The 24,731-nt window shown below is 41.3% G+C and overlaps 1 protein-coding gene across 1 annotated transcript; it reads left to right on the top strand.

The window, feature by feature from the left end:
• The first annotated feature begins 12,844 nt into the window (after positions 1–12,844).
• ilf2 (interleukin enhancer binding factor 2) lies at positions 12,845–22,548 on the top strand. The gene is made up of 15 exons (XM_083767146.1): positions 12,845–12,967; positions 14,011–14,070; positions 14,676–14,718; positions 15,331–15,435; positions 15,776–15,853; positions 16,403–16,505; positions 17,280–17,345; positions 17,635–17,751; positions 19,216–19,294; positions 19,428–19,515; positions 20,383–20,444; positions 20,962–21,076; positions 21,253–21,343; positions 21,796–21,958; positions 22,308–22,548. Exons 1-14 carry the CDS (start codon positions 12,963–12,965, stop codon positions 21,945–21,947), a joined length of 1,164 nt encoding a protein of 387 aa, XP_083623272.1. The 5' UTR covers positions 12,845–12,962; the 3' UTR covers positions 21,948–21,958; positions 22,308–22,548.
• The last annotated feature ends 2,183 nt before the right edge of the window (positions 22,549–24,731 follow it).

The raw sequence follows: 24,731 nt of genomic DNA, 5'->3' as shown, positions 1-24,731 counted from the left end.
AGCTGTAGTTTCAGGGGTTGGGGTTGTAGGGTCTGTGGTTGTGCTTGTAGTTTCAGGGGTTGGGGTTGTAGGGTCTGTAGCTGTAGTTTCAGGGGTTGCGGTTGGGGTTGTAGGGTCTGGGGTTTGAGTTGTAGTGTCTAAGTTGTAGGGTTTTGAATTGGAGGAAAATACTGGAGTTGTTATTTCGGGCGTTGTGGTTGGAGTTGTTGGGTCTGTGGTTGTAGTTGTAGGGATTGTGGTTGTAGTTGTAGGTGTAGGGGTGGTAGTTGTAGTTTCTGTGGTTGTGGTTGTAGTTGTAGGGATTGTGGTTGTAGTTGTAGGGGTTGGAGTTATAGCTTTGCTGGTTGTAATTGAAGGGGTTGTGGTTGTAGTTTCTATGGTTGTAGTTGTAGGTGTAGGGGTGGTATTTGTAGTTTCTGTGGTTGTGGTTGTAGTTGTAGGGATTGTGGTTGTAGTTGTACTTTCTGTGGTTGCGGTTGTAGTTTCCGTGGTTGTAGTTGTAGGTGTAGGGGTGGTAGTTGTAGTTTCTGTGGTTGTGGTTGTAGTTGTAGGGATTGTGGTTGTAGTTGTACTTTCTGTGGTTGCGGTTGTAGTTTCCGTGGTTGTAGTTGTAGGTGTAGGGGTGGTAGTTGTAGTTTCTGTGGTTGTGGTTGTAGTTGTAGGGATTGTGGTTATAGTATCAATGGTATATTGCTTATTCACCTTCAGCTGTTGTGATGCAATGTTGTAATTCTGAATGAATATACTTTTCACAATTGCACTGTTGATGAATTTTGTATCAAACATAACGGCGGCATTCGCTATGACTCCAACTGATGCAGGCCTGTGGATAATGGCAATATTAGAACAAGGGCAAAGCAATCAACCTGGTGACTGAACTGTAACATATTTTCATCATGTACTAGTTTTCTTGATTATTCTTAAAAGTATTGGTATGGTGTGTTGAAGTTGAAGAAGAACAGTACCTGAAGGTCATTTTTGCAACTCCACCATAGAAGTTAGAAGTTGGGCATATCGGCAACTCACAATCGTACACACTGTCGAGCTGCAAAATATAACACAATGTTTGAAAACGTATACAGTATAAGTCTTAATCAGATTCCAACAGATGTGCGTAATGTGACGTCTGCTGGTTGCTGATTTTCTGGGCTAGTAGTGTTCCTCCCCGCCCCTTTTCCCTATGCAGAAGCAGACTTCAACATAACTATTATTGTTAACAAAGTCTTAAACTAGCAGCTGTAGACATGAAATGAATCCAGATTGAGCAACTGCACGGCCTATTTTTCACCTAAAAATGTATGTATAGATTGTTCACAGACAAGATGGGTCGAGACTCGAGAGTGTGTCTATTTCTCCTCTCCGCCTGTCAGCTCTCCGGACGGGTTATGTTAACTGCCTTTCTCGAAAATACAACTCCACGATGAATGTAACAAATAAGATATCACTATATTAGATAATAATTAGATTTCTTGTTGAACTCAGTTATGTGTAGCGCAGAATATCCATAGCACAATACACAAAATATTGAAAAACATGTTGTGGACATGATCCCTTACGGGTCTCAAGCCATTTCATTCCAAGGACCCCCAAATTCACATGCATTTAGCCACAGACCCTCATCTGAAAATGTTTTGTTCCAGATACCCCTTTACAAGCAGTGTTGGGCAAGTTACTTTGAAAGCGTAGCTTGTAAAGCTACAAGTAGCTCACCATGGCAGTAGCTTGATCAAGCTACATAGCTACCCCTGGAGAGATGTAGCTTGTAAAGCTACAGCTACATGGAAAAAGTAGCTCAAAGTAGCTCAGCTACTTTTTATTTTTCAGCGTTAAATTGAGAAGACCCCTCCTCCCCTCTGGGAGACCCCTCCTCCCCTCTGGGAGACCCCTCCCACCCTGCTCCCCTCGGGGAGACCCCTCCTCCCCCTGCTCCCCTCTGGGAGACCCCTCCTCCCCCTGCTCCCCTCTGGGAGACCCCTCCTCACCCTGCTCCCCTCTGGGAGACCCCTCCCACCCTGCTCCCCTCTGGGAGACCCCTCCCAGCCTGCTCCCCTCTGGGAGACCCCTCCCACCCTGCTCCCCTCTGGGAGACCCCTCCTCCCCCTGCTCCCCTCTGGGAGACCCCTCCTCACCCTGCTCCCCTCTGGGAGACCCCCCCACCCTGCTCCCCTCTGGGAGACCCCTCCTCCCCCTGCTCCCCTCTGGGAGGCCCCTCCTCACCCTGCTCCCCTCTGGGAGACCCCCCCACCCTGCTCCCCTCTGGGAGACCCCTCCTCCCCCTGCTCCCCTCTGGGAGACCCCTCCTCCCCTCTAGGAGACCCCTGCTCCTCCCTGGGAGACCCCTCCCACCCTGTGATACCAGGGCCAATCAGAGGCCAATTAGAGGCAGCTGTCAAGTGCTGATATGCCCTCAAAGCAATCAGAAAAAGGAACAGTCCTTGATTTTTCAAAGGGGGTTCTAGTACAAGAATTAACACAGCAACCAATGGTCAAAATTAATATATTTCTTTCATGTTATTGCCCAAAATTGTAGCTTGTAACTTGAGTAGCTAAGCTACAAGAAATGACCCAAAAGGTAGCTGAGCTACTTGACGAGGTACACAAATATGAATGTAGCTAAAATACCACAAGCTACAGCAAAATGTAGCTCAGCTACGTAGCTCAGCTACATGTAGCTTAATACTCCCCAACTGTTTACAAGATGTAAAATGTTATTTTCTAAATGCTATTTTCAAATAGCCGATGTATATAGGGTTAATGCTGCACTATGTATAACTTGCCTATTCAAGCGGGGATTTGAACCTGGTTTGTGCTGACATTTTTACCATTGATCTAATAGAGCCTGTCTGCTTGCTCAGGGAATAAGTTGAATATTGACCATGAGGTAAAAATTGTCAGATCCTGTGTCTATGTGAGACATGACCTTTGACATGATCTAAACGTCTCAATAGAGCAGGGAGACAAAACCTGAGACAAAACCTAAACCTACCAACCTTGGACAATATTACATTTAATTCATAAAACAGTAGAGTAGAGTAGAGTAAAGTAATGCCGCTTTAAAGTGGTTGCTATTAACTAATTTAGCTGGGGACCCCCTGGAAACCTCTCAAGGACCCCTGGGGGTCCTCGGACCCCACTTTGAGAACCACTGCCTTACACAGTACTTAAGGGTTACAAATGGAGTTAACCAATTAAGCCCTGTTTGATATACTTATTTATTGTCTCCACCAGGCCGAAGGCATGTGGGGAGAGTATGTTTTGCACTCCGTCCGTCCGTCCGTCCGTGTGTCCGTCCGTCCGTCCGTCCGTCCGTTAGCAGCTAATCTCGGCCACCGTTAACCCGGTCGATGCCACATTTTGCACACACACTCCCTGGATGCCAACAATGAACCTCTGCCCCAAACTTTCCAGAACGGCCTGTTATAGCGCCACCAGGAGGCCGCTTTGTGCAAAACAAGTTTTTGCACAGTACACCTACAGATTTTGTCCAAACATCACGCAAATTGGTACACAGTCTCTCTACAGCCATTCAACGAAACCGCTCTTTCAGATTTCTCACACTCCATCCTGATTGGTTAAGATTGGCTTCCAAAGTTCACAGGAGTGCTCAGTTTCAAACAAAATGCTGCAAATCATGAACACATCGCGTGATTTCCGTGAAATTGTGCACCCACATTCCCACTAGGCCGAGGACAAAATGCCACATGAACAATTTCAACTCAGCCTCAAGGTGGCGCTATAACTGGCCAAAAAGTGTTTTTACCTCTAACTGCACGGATCTGTGGATAACTTTGTATGCCAACTCCCTAGAGGCCAAGGAAAAATCTTTGTCTGGAATTTTTCACATCTGCTCTTTATAGCGCCACCAGGAGGCCGACATATGTAAAACACATTTTCTATTATTACTCCTTCAGATTTTATCCACATTTCACGCAAATCGGTACACATCATCTCCATAGTCATGTGATCAAGACAGGTTTGTTTGATTTCTCATATTCCATCCTGATTGGCCACGATTGGCTCCTACAGTTTTCAGGAGTAGCAAATGGCCACAACTCCTCAACGCAGCGTCCGATTGCGATGAAACTGTGCATGCATATTCCCACTAGGCTGAGGAAGAATCCTGGTGGAGACCTGTGCCGATTGGCACTTTATCTAGTTTTTCATACAACGGCCAATCTCACATGTCTGCCTTGATCTACTACTTTTGCTATTATGCTATTTTTATTGTCTCCACCAGGCCGAAGGCATGTGGGGAGAGTATGTTTTGCACTCCGTCCGTCCGTCCGTGTGTCCGTCCGTCCGTCCGTCCGTCCGTCCGTTAGCAGCTAATCTCGGCCACCGTTAACCCGGTCGATGCCACATTTTGCACACACACTCCCTGGATGCCAACGATGAACCTCTGCCCCAAACTTTCCAGAACGGCCTGTTATAGCGCCACCAGGAGGCCGCTTTGTGCAAAACAAGTTTTTGCACAGTACACCTACAGATTTTGTCCAAACATCACGCAAATTGGTACACAGTCTCTCTACAGCCATTCAACGAAACCGCTCTTTCAGATTTCTCACACTCCATCCTGATTGGTTAAGATTGGCTTCCAAAGTTCACAGGAGTGCTCAGTTTCAAACAAAATGCTGCAAATCATGAACACATCGCGTGATTTCCGTGAAATTGTGCACCCACATTCCCACTAGGCCGAGGACAAAATGCCACATGAACAATTTCAACTCAGCCTCAAGGTGGCGCTATAACTGGCCAAAAAGTGTTTTTACCTCTAACTGCACGGATCTGTGGATAACTTTGTATGCCAACTCCCTAGAGGCCAAGGAAAAATCTTTGTCTGGAATTTTTCACATCTGCTCTTTATAGCGCCACCAGGAGGCCGACATATGTAAAACACATTTTCTATTATTACTCCTTCAGATTTTATCCACATTTCACGCAAATCGGTACACATCATCTCCATAGTCATGTGATCAAGACAGGTTTGTTTGATTTCTCATATTCCATCCTGATTGGCCACGATTGGCTCCTACAGTTTTCAGGAGTAGCAAATGGCCACAACTCCTCAACGCAGCGTCCGATTGCGATGAAACTGTGCATGCATATTCCCACTAGGCTGAGGAAGAATCCTGGTGGAGACCTGTGCCGATTGGCACTTTATCTAGTTTTTCATACAACGGCCAATCTCACATGTCTGCCTTGATCTACTACTTTTGCTATTATGCTATTTTTATTGTCTCCACCAGGCCGAAGGCATGTGGGGAGAGTATGTTTTGCACTCCGTCCGTCCGTCCGTGTGTCCGTCCGTCCGTCCGTCCGTCCGTCCGTTAGCAGCTAATCTCGGCCACCGTTAACCCGGTCGATGCCACATTTTGCACACACACTCCCTGGATGCCAACGATGAACCTCTGCCCCAAACTTTCCAGAACGGCCTGTTATAGCGCCACCAGGAGGCCGCTTTGTGCAAAACAAGTTTTTGCACAGTACACCTACAGATTTTGTCCAAACATCACGCAAATTGGTACACAGTCTCTCTACAGCCATTCAACGAAACCGCTCTTTCAGATTTCTCACACTCCATCCTGATTGGTTAAGATTGGCTTCCAAAGTTCACAGGAGTGCTCAGTTTCAAACAAAATGCTGCAAATCATGAACACATCGCGTGATTTCCGTGAAATTGTGCACCCACATTCCCACTAGGCCGAGGACAAAATGCCACATGAACAATTTCAACTCAGCCTCAAGGTGGCGCTATAACTGGCCAAAAAGTGTTTTTACCTCTAACTGCACGGATCTGTGGATAACTTTGTATGCCAACTCCCTAGAGGCCAAGGAAAAATCTTTGTCTGGAATTTTTCACATCTGCTCTTTATAGCGCCACCAGGAGGCCGACATATGTAAAACACATTTTCTATTATTACTCCTTCAGATTTTATCCACATTTCACGCAAATCGGTACACATCATCTCCATAGTCATGTGATCAAGACAGGTTTGTTTGATTTCTCATATTCCATCCTGATTGGCCACGATTGGCTCCTACAGTTTTCAGGAGTAGCAAATGGCCACAACTCCTCAACGCAGCGTCCGATTGCGATGAAACTGTGCATGCATATTCCCACTAGGCTGAGGAAGAATCCTGGTGGAGACCTGTGCCGATTGGCACTTTATCTAGTTTTTCATACAACGGCCAATCTCACATGTCTGCCTTGATCTACTACTTTTGCTATTATGCTATTTTTATTGTCTCCACCAGCCGAAGGCATGGGGGAGAGTATGTTTTGCACTCCGTCCGTCCGTGTGTCCGTCCGTCCGTGTGTCCGTCCGTCCGTCCGTCCGTGAGCAGCTAATCTCGGCCACCGTTAACCCGGTCGATGCCAAATTTTGCACACACACTCCCTGGATGCCAACCATGAACCTCTGCCCCAAACTTTCCAGAACTGCCTGTTATAGCGCCACCAGGAGGCCGCTTTGTGCAAAACAAGTTTTTGCACAGTACACCTACAGATTGTGTCCAAACATCACGCAAATTGGTACACAGGCTCTCTAGAGCCATTCAACCAAACAGGTCTTTCAGATTTCTCAGACTCCATCCTGATTGGTTAATATTGGCTTCCAAAATTCACAGGAGTGCTCAGTTTCAAACAAAATGCTGCAAATCATGAACACATCGCGTGATTTCCCTCAAATTGTGCACCCACATTCCCACTAGGCCGAGGACGAAATGCCACATGAACAATTTCAACTCAGCCTCAAGGTGGCGCTATAACTGGCCGAAAAGTGTTTTTACCTCTTACTGCATGGATCTGTGGATAACTTTGTATGCCAACTCCCTAGAGGCCAAGGAAAAACCTTTGTCTGGAATTTCACATCTGCTCTTTATAGCGCCACCAGGAGGCCGACATATGTAAAACACATTTTCTATTATTACTCCTTCAGATTTTATCCAAATTTCACGCAAATCGGTACACATGATCTCCATAGTCATGTGATCAAGACAGGTTTGTTTGATTTCTCATATTCCATCCTGATTGGCCACGATTGGCTCCTACAGTTTTCAGGAGTAGCAAATGGCCACAACTCCTCAACGCAGCGTCCGATTGCGATGAAACTGTGCACGCATATTCCCACTAGGCTGAGGAAGAATCCTGGTGGAGACCTGTGCCGATTGGCACTTTATCTAGTTTCTTGTGTTTTTGTGGTGGAAACTGTCAGAAAATATTGTATACCTTTGACAATAAATGTCCACCCATATCCCTTCCCAAAGCAGGTTGTAACCGGTAACACTCAGGAGTGTATGGTATCATGGTTACTGTTAGGGACCTCACCAGTTAATTGACTTCCTATTTAAGAGTGTATATGGTATCATGGTTACTGTTAGGGACCTCACCAGTTCATTGACTTCCTATTTAAGAGTGTATGGTATCATGGTTACTGTTAGGGACCTCACCAGTTCATTGACTTCCCCGTACAGTTTCCCATAGTCTGTTGAAGAGGAATCCGACAGGGAGCTGTTGTAGACCCTGTTTTCAATCTTCATGGGGATGTAGAACTCTCTCATGTCTGCCATGTAACTCACTGGCAATTCTGGAAAACTGTAACACACCAACCCTGTGGAGGGGGGGATATAGAGAGATTGTGTTGGTCGAGTTGATTGATTAGTGTTTGTTTGTTTGTTTGTTTGTTTGTTTGATTGATTGATTGATTGATTGATTGATTGATTGATTGATTGATTGATTGATTGATTGATTGATTGTTTTATTGATTGATTATTAAAATAGGTTATACAAATCAGCAATACATTGTGAGCTTGTTCCATTGTTGTATGACACCTCAAACTGAAACTATTGACCTTATGCACACAGCTCGCATCTTGCCAGCAACGTGCTAACTAGGTGCAATTTCCCATAGACATATAAAGCCTCTTCCGGCTCTGGGCTGTCTGTATCTCATTCTCAACCGAAGGCAACATGGAGGCAACGGTAGGCGATGGCGATGCAGGTTCAGGTTTATTTGTCATATATATTGTATAAAATACAATGACATTCTTTTTGCTCCCAGCACTCTCAGTCTTACAGACATATATATACAGGACAACAAACTATAGTCCAAAAGAGAGAAAAAAAATAGAGCTTGTTTTCAATAAAGCAACCTCCGGCTGCCTCCTGCATTATGTGCAAATTCAAAACAGGTGGTACGCAGGGTGATATCTAACAAGCATTTCCAAACTCCAACACTTTGAAACAAAATCACATGCAAGGAATTTATTGACAGGAAGTAGCTCATAATATATCTTTGGTGGATTTTTATGAAACAAACACTTTGCAGATTGAAAGAGGATAATTCAAGCTTTCGGTATAGCTGCAATGTTGGTGAGTTTGACATAATTTAATACAAACAGATAGGACTTTTCTGTTTGTATGTATGGGCTGTCAATCAATGGGAAATTGCATCTAGTTAGCACCTTGCTGGCAAGATGGCAGCCGTGTGCATAAGGTAAATTCCTTTATGAGGCTGCAGTCCTGCAACTATACTGCTGCCGATTTATTTTGTTCATTATTACATATACTGTATATTGTTACAGTATATGTTAAAGAAAATAAAACGCACTAAGGTGGGGGGAAATGGCCACACTCCCAAATAAATGGGGAGGCATACTTTGGTTAGACATAGCATTGGTTAGACATAGCATTGGTCCGACTGGATTAAGGTTGGTGAGGTTTGCGTTAAAACGACCGGATTAAGGTTGGTGAGGGGTGTGTTAAGACTACCAGATTAAGGTTGGTGAGGGGTGCGTTAAGGGTTGGGAGAGGGTTAAGGTTGGGTTTATGTGTTCTGCCCCGTGGGAGGTTTAGGGTTAGGGTGAGGGTTTGAGATATCGGACCAATGGTATGTCATGTCTAACCAAAAGCATGCAGGCCTAAAATAAAAGAGAACGTTCCTTAAAGGAGAATTCCATGCTAGAATGCTTTCTTATCTTTCTTACCTTTCTTTGTAGTTGTTACGTCCCCACCAAAGAGGTCCAGGTGTTTTTTTGTGCAAAAACTCCTTATTGGTTATTTTCCCTACCATAAGCCCTCAATGAATTGCATTGCATTGAATGGGAATTGAATGGGGCTATGGGGTGTTATGCTAATTTGCTTATTTCCATCGAAAGAAGTAGTAAAGTGTGCCGCTTGGGATATTATTTACATTATGAAGAGAGGATATATACAAAGAAATTATAATTTTGAGCGATGGAAAAAACGAATTAGCACAACACCCCATAGCCCCATTCAATTCCCATTCAATTCAATGCAATTCATGTAGGGCTCATGGTAGGGGAAATAGCCAATAAGGAGCTTTTGCACAAAATAACACCTGGACCTCTTTGGGGGTGACGTAACAACTACAAAGAAAGGTAAGAAAGCCTTTTAGTATGGAGTTCTCCTTTAATAGTCGTTTGTGTGGCTGAGCATCCCCTGCTTAGGAAAGCACACACCTACTCATGTCAGATGTATTTGTCAACGAATCAATATGAATATTTCTGGATATATATATATATATATATTTAAATAATCGTCTAATTGAATAGTCTGATTAACAAGTAAACCCCCCTGGCCTGGGCCGTGGCTCAGCGGCCCAGGCACCTTGGCTGGTAATCCAGTCTGGCAGTGTGCCGTGGGTTCGATTCCTGATCCCAACGGCCTTTACTGCAGTCTCCATGTCACCCCCCATCTCTCTCCCCATTTCCTGCCAGCCTATACTCTCTATCCCTGTGGCGAAAGCCAGAGTCCCTCTGATAATACTTGGTCAGTCCATTATTCCCTCTACACCAAATCTCTTTGGCATCTACAAGCTCACGTTGTGACTACTATTAATCCAGAGCGAATTACAGTAAGCATTGCTTACAGGTTTAGAACAACACATTATATAATTATATAGTAGTATATAAATAGTCATCAAGAATCATAAGCAAGCTAAGAACCTATAGCATCTGTCTAACAGTAGAATATCTGTGAAGTGAAGCACAGCTAGACTTTGTTCACTGAATTTGCTGAATTCAAGTCAAATAATGGTGGCGCACACACTAATAGCAGAAATAGCTACAAATACAATTGTGGTGGTGTCTGTTTGCTAGGATTGCGCTTACAAGCATTCCACTTAATTAAGTGTTTCTCCCAATTTGTCCCAGGCTATAGTACTCTGCCTTGGGTCTAGGGCGGCTTATTATCCCGCCCTGTCTTCACATATTGTAGGCCTACAGTAAATATTAAACAGGCACATTTTCTTTTAAATTCCTATTTTAATCTTTAGCTTATATATTTTAAATATCGTTTTTTGCTTAAAAAGGTATGCTATTGACACACTATTTCTATTTACTATATTCCACTGCGCTAAGTTTGATTTGATGATTCAGGACTCTTGAAAGAGAGTCCTAATAAAGTCAAAATCAATACCGTTACAATTTATCATTGTTACTTTGAACCTATACTATTTGTCTTCAACTGCTGTCTATATTTATTTATTTTCAGGAGTATTAGCTTACTTTATCTGTTCAAACAAACCATCCAATGCCAGAAACCCTGTTTCAAAACAAATAAGAATTTGCACCATTGTCTTACCTGAAAGAAACGAAAGCAATAAGCATGTGAGCCTGCACGTCTGTTGCAGTGACGGTGCCATGTTGATGAGAGGTGTGCAGAATCACACTGGGCTAAATACAGCTCCTTGACAGATGTAGGCCTATATGTGATGCTATTGGACTAGTTTATCCTTGAGGATAGCGTTCCATCTCAAGGGTTTTATGCATGGCATCATGGGCAGGTCCTATAATAAATCACACCTCTGTTTTATTAACTTGTGATTCACTGATTAGAAAGGCATATTTGATTAATGTGCAGCCTACTGTATTTACTTTCGGTTTAAACGTTTGTGAGTAAACGTCAATGCATCTGTAATAAAAGTAGTACATTCGGACAAGCCTACGCAGTCAAATCAGGAGTATTTACTCAACTCATGTGTTTACACAAAACAAACGTTTACTGTGTAAACGAGTTTCGGAGACACTGCTCAGTTAGATACAGAGATGGAGATCTCTGTATCTGTCTGTCCCTTTTGTGCCCATATATGAAGATCACTGATGTCATTAGTGTATGCCCATTTTGAAGTTTGAAGTCGGCCCTACAGGGCCAGGCCCTACAGGAGCCCTCAGACAAGGTTTCTTCGACTATGCATGCACCTCATGGTACCACGTCATATTAAATTGAACACCCTTAACCCTGTAAAACCCGGATTCATTTATGGAAAAAAAATGATTTCAACCTTACTACTACTTTTTACTACTAGGACTATAGGAAAATAATAATAATAAATTCATAATTTACATTTGGGAGATATCTTTCACAATAATAAATTAAACATGTTCTACATTCTAATGATCACAAAAAACATATATTACAGTTATTTGACTTAAATTTGACTTTAAATATACTTAATATCAATATTATTTTGACTTAAAGGTCAAAGGTCATAGGTTACAAATTGTTCAAAATTCAGAGTCCAGAGATTTTTAATTTGTGTGAATTTCAGCCTCTGTGGGGGTATTTATATGCAAATATGACCAATGGCATTGCAATGAACATCAATGAGTCTGACTAAATGACGTTTAGTGAAAAAATAACCTAAAAATATATTAATTAATTAAAATATGTTGTATTATTGCAACAAAACAAGACAACAAAACAAGACAGTCCCAGGCCAGAAGCCCAGAACCCACTCACCCCCGCTCATTTTGATAGGTTGGGAATGGTTTAGGGTTGACAGTTGACACTAGCCTACACTAGATTCGCTGCACGACTTCGATACGGTAACTCACTCAATCAGAAGTGCGAACATCTCACCCCGAAAGTCCGGACAACTCACCGGTCATGTCGCCCAGGGTGAGAGATGTATTACTTTCGGGGTGAGTTATGTTATCCACTAGCTCAAAAATGAGGAGAGGTCCAGGTAATAGGTCCGGGACGGCTGCAGTGTTAACTGTTTTACTAAAATAATCTTAATTGACCTGGCAAGGAGAAAACTAGACTGAAGTGATTAATGTTTCAAGCTATTATGGGACATATTCATCCCCATTATAGCCCACATTTGGTGTGCTATTAATTATAAATGATGGGTCGATTATTTAGTGTGAATTATGTGTGATTTGCCTGATAGATACCCTCTGTCTATGTTGGTTTGGTTGGTAACGTAATGTTCTTATATTAATGCCTAGTTTTACTGTCTTCCATGGTCCTATACGACAAGTGCACAGTTCTGTGTTTTGTCAAAAGATGTATAAAAACTATAGCCTACAAAACGTCTCATTGCGCAAAACGGACTTTATTCTGCGGTCCTTTTTGCCCTCCTGCGGACAATTTGAATATTACAAGTGAGGCTTTTGATTGATTGATTGAAATATTTATTAACAGTTTGTAGAATTTACAGTACATTTTAAGCACAAACTCAATACAAAGACTGAGGCGCTTGCAATGCATTTGATTGATAGGCCTATGTTAGACCTAGAATGCCTGTGATCATTTAATTATACTTCGTACATTGATTGCATCATTGCAATGTATTTGGTGATACCTGCAAATTCAAATCTACATTTTGTGCTGAATCTAAACAGATTACAGATCAGAACAAGGAAAATCTAAAATGTAAATAATAATAATAATAATAATAATAATAATAATAATAATAATAATAATAATAATAATAATAATAATAATAATAATAATAATGGGGATGATGAAGTTTAAAAAATATATATTCCACTTTATTTTGAAGTCCACTGGCGGAAGTGTTTATGTTGTCGTCGTAGACGCCACTCTCTAGCTCACCCACTGCAGCCTCAGACCAGAAATCGTTGCAGCCCGGCGTTGAGCGCTGAAGAATTTCTCCGTTGTTTCTGTGTTTCCAGTCACCAAAACGTCGTACGCAATGAGGTGACTATGATACTTTACATGTGTATTTATATAAACGTCAATAACATGGACACGAGGACGGGACGTAGTTTATATGTAGTAATAATAAGCAGCTAGCTGTTGGCTAAACCGCGCGTGCAGCGTGAGATGGAAGAGGAGGCCTTGCGAACACAGCTTAGCCAACGTGCTAACGCTGCTAGCTCAGCCGAATGGATGAATGGAGATGGATTTATTTAGCAAAGAAATGTCTTGGTCACTTATTTTTCTATTTTTTAAAACATTTTCGTAATGGCAAATAAGCTCACAACGCGTCGTGGGCTTGATGCTCGGGGTATTTTCACAAGCAAGCATAAGCACGAGAGAATGAATGGGTTCAAATGGGGGTGGTGTGTGTGTGTGTGTGTGGCAACAAAGCAGTCGACCTAACACTAGTGGACAGACGGGCGATGCTATATCGATATATCGATATATAGGTCAACATTTTATATTTCCCCTAGCCCCAAAGTCCCACTCCTACACTTGGTGTCTAATATTTAGGAGTAGGACCCACAATGCTCACAGCACATCAAATTGTGCTGTGCTTTTAATTTAATGCACATACTAGGTACATGTTTTTTCTTGGGTGGCCATACTTTATGTATATATATATATATATATTATATGTGTTAACTAACATGTTATTTCTGCTACAATGTTGAGAAAAAACCAAAAAATTGGAAAATGAGTTCATTTCGATTTTTGATTGAATACTTTATTAATTAACAGTTTGGAGGAAAAAAAACACCACCACAAGCCCAGGGCTTATTTCCATTGAGGTCCTGTGTGTTAGATTCATCAAGAAATTTAAAAACATACAATGGGCTATATACAATAGTTAGATTATTTTCTTAATTCAGTTGAATTTAATTGAATAACTGAAACTTTTTTATATAATCAATAAATCGATTAATTTCATTAGCCACTGAAGTATTTCATGCAAGGCCTCTATTGTTGTTATACATTACATTCTGATTCAAGTGTTTCCATCTTTCAAGTTGCTAAATCATGTCTTTTTGTCTCCACAGAGGCGATCGGGGCCGGGGAAGGGGAGGTCGCTTCGGCTCCCGTGGAGGACTCGTACAGGGGTAAATGACAAATGTTGTTGCTCTGTTACACTGTATCTATTCATTGTTAACACTCCGATTGCCTGGGGTTATTTAATCCATTAAATCATATCAGCGATTTATAGCAGTGGAGCACTTTTCCCGATGGACCGGATGTGGATGTAGCAGCTAAAAGTAGCCAAAACACTCTAGAGCCGATCGACAACAACGGGAGTTTTTATTACTTCTGTCGCGACTAGTGACTGGACCGCGGTTGGCCGTCTAACACAGGATCCTTTCTTAGAATTGGACGGGATGATTTAGATCGCGAGTTATTAACGTTTTAAGATTGTCGTTCTCGTCGGCTAAACAGAGGGGTAACATTTTCGACGACGTACCACTGTTGCGTAACATCGAGTATTGCGCAACAGGCGCTCCTAGGCTGTGGAGCGATGTGATCGGTTTTCATATCAATAAACGTTGTCTTTTGGATAAAACTTCATCCTGGGCACTATGTGTTACTAATTTAAAGGACAGTGAACTTCGTCCTGGGCGATTGGAGTGTTAACTATAACTAATGTATGGCATAATTTGGTATTTATGGAATTCATGCAACTTGTATAACTTTATCCTATTCCGTTTTTTAGGTACCGTCCCTTTGTGCCACACATCCCGTTTGATTTTTATGTGGTGAGTAAAGGAGTATGCTTTGAGTGAACATCTGTGGTCATGTTTCTTTCAGAGAGTCAAAGTTCATCCTTATGAAAAGAGCTGGTGATGTATTATAGGAATGATCTCAACAATCTCAAGTCAGGAATCAAGATCGTTTTCTTTTCTTGAAGCCTTTTGCGGCTTGTTGTGTTTTCAGGGTTTTTGTGGAATTAAATGATACAATTTTCAATGAATTGCCCCAGAATTTAATTTTGTACGCTAGGGTTCATGTAGTAGAAAATAGATGGATGATGCTGAAATCAGCATCATTGAATTACCCTATTTCTTGAGTGCTTTTGTAACTTGCAAAGATCTCATATGATTGATGAATACATTAAAAGCCTATAAATAATATTAATACGCTTTTTATCTATTCACCAATGTTATATTGGGGGCCTACAGCTAGATAACAAGATTATTAGCAGTAGTCATGCGTTGCATTTGTTTAATGCATTTTTCTATCCTGTTAAACAGGATTGGTTGAAGAATATATATGCCTCTGGTAGAATACATGCATGTCTTTCTTACTAAAAAGAGTTTGTTAGAATTTAGAACTGTGTTGTGCTAACCCTATGTGCTTGTTGTGTCCAGTGTGAGATGGCCTTTCCCAGAGTGAAGCCTGCGCCTGATGAGACGGCGTTCAGTGAATGTTTGCTGAAGAGAAACCAAGACCTGAGCCCCACGACAACTGAGCAGGTGACCCTACCCACACCCCTATGAAACTAATTGATCAATTAACTTAATGAAACAATTGATTTATAATGGCTGTCATAAGTGAAAGGTTTCAATATGTGTCAAAATATGAAATGCCCTCACAACACGTGAGCTTGTAGATGGGCTATCTCAAATATCTTTGCATGCCACCATTGTGTGGCAAAGTATAAAATAGCACCGGAGTGGTTATATAGTGGTTATATAGAATGCAAAATAGAGTTGTTGTTTCCGATGTTCTTTTGCCTCAGGAACTTGACCTGCATGTGATTGTCCAAGCACTGCTGCTTTAACTCTTTGTCTTGCTTGTCTTCTCTTTGTTTAGTCTTCCATTTTGTCCCTGGTCACAAAGATCAACAACGTCATTGACAACCTTATTGTTGCTCCTGGCACCTTTGAAGTGGTGAGTCTTTATTTTTAACATGTCAAACATTAATGCAAGCCCCATGTAGCCTATACTGTAACTACATTGAGTATAGGATGCATAATACTATAATTACTAGAATCTATGCTGAATGTAATGATTGTTCCTAAAGTTAGACTGAAGTGTTTTTTGTCATTTTAAACATGGATCAAAATATCTTCTAAGATGAGGAATATATTCCAAAATGACTTATTCTTAAAATACATACGACTACTAGCGAATATTGGTAGTGTTGGTAAATGACCACATTCACAGGGGGTTTAGCTCTTATGTCACACACAGGGTGGCATAACCTCATATTTTATGCATGTTATAGGTGGAAACTTTCAAGTTCAACAAATAAAGTATAAATCTTCAAAAACGGCACAAATAGTAGATATATTCTACAAGTTGCTATTTGTCATATAGCGAAGTACTATATACGGCATAACCGCTTTAACTATATACATATACCACCTTCCCTTTAGAGCAAAATGTATGAATGTTTCTTGTTGCATTGTTCACAATACTCTGCTTTCCCCCCCATAGCAAATTGAAGAGGTGCGTCAGGTGGGATCTTATAAGAAAGGCACCATGACGGCAGGACACAATGTTGCCGACCTCGTGGTCATCCTCAAGATCCTTCCCACCCGTAAGTCAACACAGAGGGTGATGTTTTCATTCTGAAGATGCAGATAATCTATCATCTGCAGCTACATTTAAAGCATTATACCCTATTATACCCTATCCGTATATTAATTTGGAGTATGTTAGCCCATTTAGGACGGGAAGCCCTTTATGGGTTTTTTACCTTTCAAGACTGGAACCCTTTTGGGGTAGTTATGTACAGGATATAGCATTTTTCATTTTTTATATATATAATTTTTGAATATATATTAAGTTTTTTCAGAAAACTGGCATTTTTAGAATCTGGTAATGGGTTAATACAATATATAGTACATACATCTGGCATTTATTATTATTAATTATTATTACTAGCCCTTACCCGTTAGATATTTGCCCCTCCTTGTGGCCGTGGGGGGTACTGTGCCCGGGTGCGTTTGTAATTGACTAATAAATTCATTAATAATCATTAATGTGTCAAATCGAACAAAAGGGCTTTGTTACGCCCTCCATATTCATATGGTCAATGCCTGTGTGAAAAGGGGGTGATTGGTGCAGGCATTGAGGAGCTACGGCGGTGTTTCTGACACAGACACACACTCAGACATTGTTAGAATTATAGTATGATGATGATGATGATAGTATGATTATGTGGTCAAGTAGGACACCTACTGGTTGACGGGAGGTATTGCATTGAATTCTGGGCGGGACATGAAAGTTCCAGATTGCAGCTTTAAACACGCACACGCGCTCTCAGACGTTTTTGAATGTCACATCTCTGATGTATTTTGTCTCATAACAGTGGAGGCAGTCGCTGCGCTTGGCAATAAGGTAGTGGAGACCCTTCGCACACAGGACCCCGCTGAAGGTGAGTTCTGATTCTGTGTGTTATTTTAGTCCATGTGTCCAGAACCCAGAATTAACTAAAAACATAAAGTTAAAGTAATTCTCCTTATTACCATGTCTAGTTTAAAGTAATTGATATATAGACTCTCTTTACTCTGGTTTAGAACAATAATAACTACACGTGTGTGTGTGTGTGTGTGTGTGTGTGTGTGTGTGTGTGTGTGTGTGTGTGTGGTGGGGCGGACACAAAATATTCTCAGTCAGATATTTTTTTCCTTCCCATAATCCCCTTTTCTTCCTGTCATTGTCAGTGCTGTCCATGTTGACCAATGAGACAGGCTTTGAAATAAGCTCGGCTGATGCCACGGTCAAGATTCTCATCACCACTGTACCCCCAAATCTGCGCAAGCTGGACCCTGAGCTGCACTGTATGTATCCACACCATAGACTGTAAAAAATATGGACAAAGCGTTCCCCGGGTCTAACATGAACGTAAAATGAAGCCTGTAATAATATGCTAATTCCTGATGTAAGTCGCCATCTTTGGTACCAGCTGGCCATTGGCTGGCTCCGTTTTGTATACCAGCTGGTCATTGGCTGCCCAGACAACGAGGCGGGACTTCCCCCCTTCTTCTCCGTTGGTTTTTATTTTGACTCGAGTGGGAGGGGAATCCCGATCATAGACTGTAATGGTAGCCACGCCCCTCAGAACATACGCGATGGTTTTTTTTCTTTATGGTCATTTTTTTAATTAATGGGACCATAATTTTCCCAAAAGAATATTATGACATTAGAAATGAGACTTTAAACTAGTGACTGGAAGAAGAAAGTATTCATGACCATGTTTATTAAGGTAATACAGTCTAGGTGAAGTTGGGGCAAAATACATGGGCCTCTATGGAGCTATGGGGCTTTTTGGGTCCGGTCCAGCGCCACAACAGGCCATTATATGAACTACCGATTTCAAATGAGGCTTCACGAAATATCTGGCTGACTGCCCCCCTGATCCACACGCATGAACTCATTCACACAATAGTACTCTCATAGTGGCGTTGGAAAATATGGATTCTTAGATTAATCGTGATTAATTCATCGATTCACAAATGTCAAATTGATTATCCAGTTGACAGTGACACATCTTCCATTTGTTCTTATAAGTAAATTCATGTGTTTTCATTATGGATCATTAGAAAGCACTTTGTTTTTTAGTCACACACTGAGGTGGTAATAAATCATCTATTTGCATCGCGATGCATCTGTAATTGGATCGTAATTAGATTGTAGCCCTTCTTTTTGAGAAATGCACATATGGATGTGGACTGCTGTTATCACTTGACTAATCCAAACTGTAGACAAATCCAGAGCTGCTTGTTGGAGCTGATGGTCTCGCTGTGCCTCACTGCCGCTACGGAGGCATCCACACCCAACTAACTAACCTCTCCTGACGAAAATAAAGCAAACGGGAGTGTAATATTTCTCGTTATTTCACATGGTGATTACAAAATACAAGCCTAAAATTACTGATGAATGCAGATCCGCTAGTTTGAGCCGATGTTATGTGAACAAAATGCAGGTCACACAATCCCAACTTTTATTTTATATATTTTTCCTTTATCTAATTATCTAATGTAATTCTGTGCACTACACTTCCTCTGCCAACCTGTGGATGGCAACGGACTGACCTCATGCTTCCTTCTATGCATGAGGAGTCCAAGCCGCTTCTTTTCACCTGACGGGGAGTTTAGCTTTTCTTTCTTTCCATCTTTATTGTCTGCAATAAAATCCCTCTGATATTTCTGCATCGACGTCATGAATGATACCACATGATCAAAAGAACCTGTTTAGAGGTGAACTCAATGCAGTACTTTGACTCTGGATGTTTGTGTCTACAGTGGATATCAAGGTGCTGCAGAGTGCCTTGGCTGCCATCCGTCATGCCCGTTGGTTTGAGGAGAACGCCTCTCAGTCCACGTAAGAAAAGAGAAAGACATTTTAATAAAATGTCAATGTTTGACAATGGTTAATAGAGCAGAATGAACTGTGTGGCAGTGGCTGGGGGAACCAGCCTGTCAGATTTGTACTGAACCACTTTCTTTTCCTTCAGGGTCAAAGTGCTGATCCGTCTGTTGAAGGACATCCGACAACGTTTCCCTGGGTTTGAACCCATGACCCCCTGGATCTTGGACCTGCTGGTGAGGCCACAGACGCCTTGCTAATGATAAAACATGAGGCTATTAACTATTTCAAACGTAGTGTCCCCATTCTGTCCAAAAGTAGACCATTTAGCTATAACTGCATTGATCTGTATACAATATACAACTTATGTATGCGCACTTGAGAGAGAGAGGCCATGGAAAAACATTTGTCCCTGCATCCCTCCACATCTGCCGTTTATAGCGCCACCATGAGGCCGATTTCTGCAAAACACAATGCTGCACATGTCCTGCTCATCCAGAATGATATCCTCAGAGACTCGGTGATCTGGCTCTGCATTTTCTCAACAAAATGAAGAAAATGGTTGCAAAATAAATAACAAACAAAAAACATGTTTATATGGCCCAGGCCGTAGCGTAACGGTCTGGGCACCGGACTGGTGATCCAGTCGCGGTGTGCCGCGGGTTCGACTCCCGGACCCGACACGGCCTTTACCGCATGTCATCCCCCCATCTCTCTCCCGTTTCCTGTCAGCCTACTTTCTATCCCTTAAAAAAAAAAAAAAAAATCAATAAAGGCGTAAGCCGCAAAAAGATATCTTAAAAAAAAAAAAAAAAAAACATGTTTATATTACTCAACATTTCACATATCATACAGTCTTATCCTCCTGGTGGAGACCTGTGCCCAGAAGGGCACATTTTCTAGTTTGCCAGCTTATGAATATTTGTTTAATATGCAGTAATTGAGCAAACCATGCCTGTATCGTTCTGACTTTTGGAGATCAAACTCGTTGATCCATAGGGATGGAAACCTGAATGTTAAGTACCTGGCAGTGGGCTATCATCCAGGTACCAGAACTAAAAAGTTGCATTCCATTAACCATGCTTCCCTTTCTCCTCTCACAGGGTCATTCAGCAGTCATGAACAACCCTTCCAGGCAGCCGCTGACCCTAAACGTGGCTTATAGGTTCGTAACCTTGTACAGTTAACGCTAGGCCTGTCACAATTATTACGTCATCGTCTAATTGCAATTATTTAGCATGATTGTCAAATCGTTTTGATCATGTTGAAAAATGTTCATGCATTTTCAAATTGCAGATCTACAAGCTTGCAGTGTAGATCTGTGTTGTAAGCTTGTAGATCAGTATGTATTTGAAAGTATAAAATTGTGATTGTGATAAAAAAGAGTGTCATTTATTTGTATATTTCAGTTGTCATATCTGCTCTGTTCAATTTGATTATGAAGCCTAAAAAGGCAAATGGAAATATAATTTGTAATGTTCAATGCCCAAAACAAAAGTAAATTGCAATTATTTGTATGACAATTAATCGTCAACTTTAATTTTGCAATCATGACAGACCTAATTTACACATAATTCATTCTTCTGGAAGATTATTTGGAATTTAGAATGATAGATTAACTTTAGGTCAAGCTTTCCTCTGTGGTCACTTGACTTTGGTCTCCTGTTTGGTTGCTTTTCTAGACGTTGCCTCCAGATGCTCGCTGCTGGACTCTTCCTGCCCGGATCAGTGGGCATCACAGACCCCTGTGAGAGTGGAAACCACAGAGTGCACACTGTCATGACTCTGGAACAGCAGGTACATCTGATCTGCTTGTCACCATCTGCCCTCCACATTATTTCATAGGATCTCTGTCCTCATGGGGTTCAAGTCGGGTTTACTAGAACAGGGCATGACTGTATTTGACAAATATTGTTCTTGTGTAGTGTTGTTCTTTTATAACTGACTGACTTATCATTATTTATTTTATCCAGGACATGGTGTGTTTCACTGCCCAGACTCTGGTGAGGGTTCTGTCTCATGGAGGCTACAGGAAGATCCTAGGCCTGGAAGGAGACGCCAGCTGTAAGTTGATTTCCTTTACTAAATGCATGCACGCTTTCACTGTCAACACTTTGAGTGCCACCTTGTGGCCAAAAGTCTTAGTGCATGGGTGCCACTGGATACAGGCAGATCTTATTATGATGCACTTTTTTTCACTAGCTTAAATGCATGTACGATTAGTGCTAGCAAGCTAATGCAATGTCCATCTTTCTTTAGAAACGTTAATGTTCTAATCGCGATGCACCGTAAAATCAGACATGACCTCTGATCTGATAAACACCACGGACAGTGCCGTAGTTTCAGAGAAAACGGCGTCTAAAATCGTGACTAAAACGGAAGCTAATGGGTGTGCACATGCATAAACAGAAAAGTATTTTGTAGGCAAATCCTGCCTATTTAATTTGCATTATTCATGATCTGAAAATATACGGTACGCTGTGTTAATGGATGATATTTTGGCCTGTGCGTGTCAGACCTGGCATCTGAGATGTCCACATGGGACGGAGTGATCGTCACGCCGTCAGAGAAGGCGTACGAGAAGCCCCCGGAGAGGAAGGAGGAGGATGAGGAGGTGCAGGAGGAAGGAGCTGACGGAGAAGACGAGAGCATGGAGACCCAGGAGTGACAAACTTTAAGGTAGGAACGTCAAGCCTCATTTATACTTGATTTATATAGTCACAGTTGGGCAGAAACCTTGTATCTTTTGTAAATCAATGCCATGATGTTATACATACTTTGCTGGGTGACCGTTTTGTGCACAAATAGATCTACACACACTGTGATGCGGTGTGAGCTTGTAGATCCGCGATATTGCATGACATGCTATTGTGAGTGTTTCAATATAGTTTTTGCTCCTGTATAAATTATATAGCTGCCGCGTATGTTTGGTCCTGGTGTAACTTAAAGCATGATTGTTGGGAGTAATTCTGAGATGTTTGATCAATACAGGCACTGATCAGTTTGTATTTCTCATCTTTCATTCTAGTTCACCACAAGAATTTTTTTTTTCTTTTCTTTTTTGGAAGTGTCCCTTGTCCCAGGCTGAAGCAACTGTCACAGGCCTCGACCAAACTGCACCAACATGTTCAACTCATCTTTGATTGCTCCCTCAATGTCCTTAGAAACAAATTAGATATTCATGTCATTGTTCAGTGTTGTTTTTTTATGGGTTGTTGTACTTTGCAAAAGCAATGACTAAATTAAAGTTTTGTTTTTTTATTATTTTAGTCGGTCTCTCTAGTTATTTTATACCGTTTGTTTCAAAAGTGCTTCATAGATGATCAAAGATAATCACTTATCGCAGACAAAGCTGAATTGTGCTTCTCCACAGACCTGTCAAAGATGACCTGAGGGGTCAGGATGGTTCATGTAACATTGCACAAGGTCAGACCTAAACCATTAAATTTTTCACAAACCAAAGCTCTAAGATGAGCTTGAGTGATATGGTCAACCTTCTTGGTATTGGCAAGTACTCGAGCAGCAGCGTAATCAACTGTAGACGTCTGATCGATTTTTACGGCGACCATGATTACAGTAGTCTAGTTGATTTGGTCCTTTCATTTTGTCATATGTACTGTACACTTTTCTATTTAGGCGATAAAACGACTATAATGTGCAGGACAGACTAACTGTGACAGCCAGGATATGTAAATATGTTGCATTGACGCAACAAGCAGTTGCATCAACAATTTTAACTAATTTTAGTTAATCTTCCGTTCATTGTAGAGCCGTTGAGCTCCATTGTGATTGGGTTTGAACATATGCATCATGGTCTTTGGGGATTGATAAAGTGAGGTCGACCTGGACTTCTGAGCTGCCGTATGAATAATTATCAATTCATGGCTTTACTTAACAAATGCTTACAAAGTCGAGGGATCCTAGTAAATGTGTCATGATCACCTTTAACCATTATCTACGGCAGTAAGAAGTCTGCTTAAGCACTATTTTATACTTTGTAGTGGATACAAGCTGTTGATGCTTGCTTGTATCCACTACATCTGCAAGCTCACATATAATAGGTCCTCACTAATGATCATGATAAAATGGCACAATATTTTTTTCTACTCTGTCTCATCATAGGTCTGTGGACAGTTCAGAAACCCGTCCACTAGTGACATCGTTAGGCAGATTTGTTTTTTCACTTTTTTTCTTACAAAAATATAAAGATTTGTATTATCGTGAGAACGATGGCTTCCATTCCACGGGTTTCTGAATTGCCCACAAGGCTTTTGTGAAATGATGCATGCCATAGTGGCGTTGAGCCAAATGCTGATGAGGCCATATTTTCAAATGTGAAAATATTTGACAAAGATTTTAGAGATGCCTGTTTTATCTGAGTCATCACTTCACTGCCTGGGAACTCTGATCCTACATACTTACCAGCTTTCTTCCCACCTATAATGTGGTGCTTTACACATGCGTGCACGCAGGTTTGAACAAGTATTGTCATTCCTAAGTAAGTGATAAAGGGTTGAGGACTGCTGGGTTATTTTCTGTGTTTCAGTTAAACTGTAGGTAGTTCTTAGTAAACTGTTTTCACGCACAAACTAGGCTTTTGTAGAAGTTTTGTACTTGTGAAAAGGTTAGACCTTATGGGTCCATTTGGACAATGGGTTTTAGTACATAGGTGTGAGATTTTGATAAATGCACTATAGGTCACATGTATTGAATTAAAATGATTATATAAAAAAGTAATTTGTCATTTTGGCTCAAACCGTTTTCAAATGGTTCCACCTAACAACCTGTACACTGGAAGCACTGAGAATTGAGAAGACGAGTTTACATATCATTTAAAACTATTGATTATTGGAGTGGAGGAACAAGGAACAGTATAGTGTGTAGATAATAACATTGATTATTGAGGCACATCTGAACAATATAAATAATAGAATAGAATTGTAGTGTAGAAAGATAGAACCAAGGTCAAGCTGTTTCATATTATGTGTATGTAGGTCTACATACAAGGCATTTTATTTTGTTCAGTTTCCTTACAGCAGCAAAAATACCAAAAAACAACCTTGTGACAATGACGAGGTGGAAGACGTGTCGTGTAACTCATATCCGATCCCACACAATTGATTTGATCCTGCTGGGTGTGGTCTCTCCGTGTGTGTCTGTCTGTCTGTCTGTGTAGGTTCTGGCACCCTTTTGTTGGACACTATTCATCCTAATGACACATGAAGCCTGCAATCCACTACTTGTTAATACTATCTACTCTGTATGGTAACGAGCCTACATATAATACTGTATGCATAATTATTCTGTATGTGTAGTTTATTTTAATACAATACAACTAGTCTAGTACACATGCAGTGTCTGGTAGATCGGTCACATGGATAGTAGTACTGCCTCAAGCACATAAGCAAGTAGGCCTAATGATTGCCTCTTCTTCTTGAGCCAACAATACCAG

The sequence above is a fragment of the Protomyctophum parallelum genome (genome assembly GCF_964188405.1).
Source record: "Protomyctophum parallelum genome assembly, chromosome: 1".
NCBI lineage: Eukaryota > Metazoa > Chordata > Actinopteri > Myctophiformes > Myctophidae > Protomyctophum > Protomyctophum parallelum.
The sequence above is the reverse complement of the archived record's forward strand: the minus strand, read 5'-3'. Positions and strand labels throughout refer to the sequence as shown.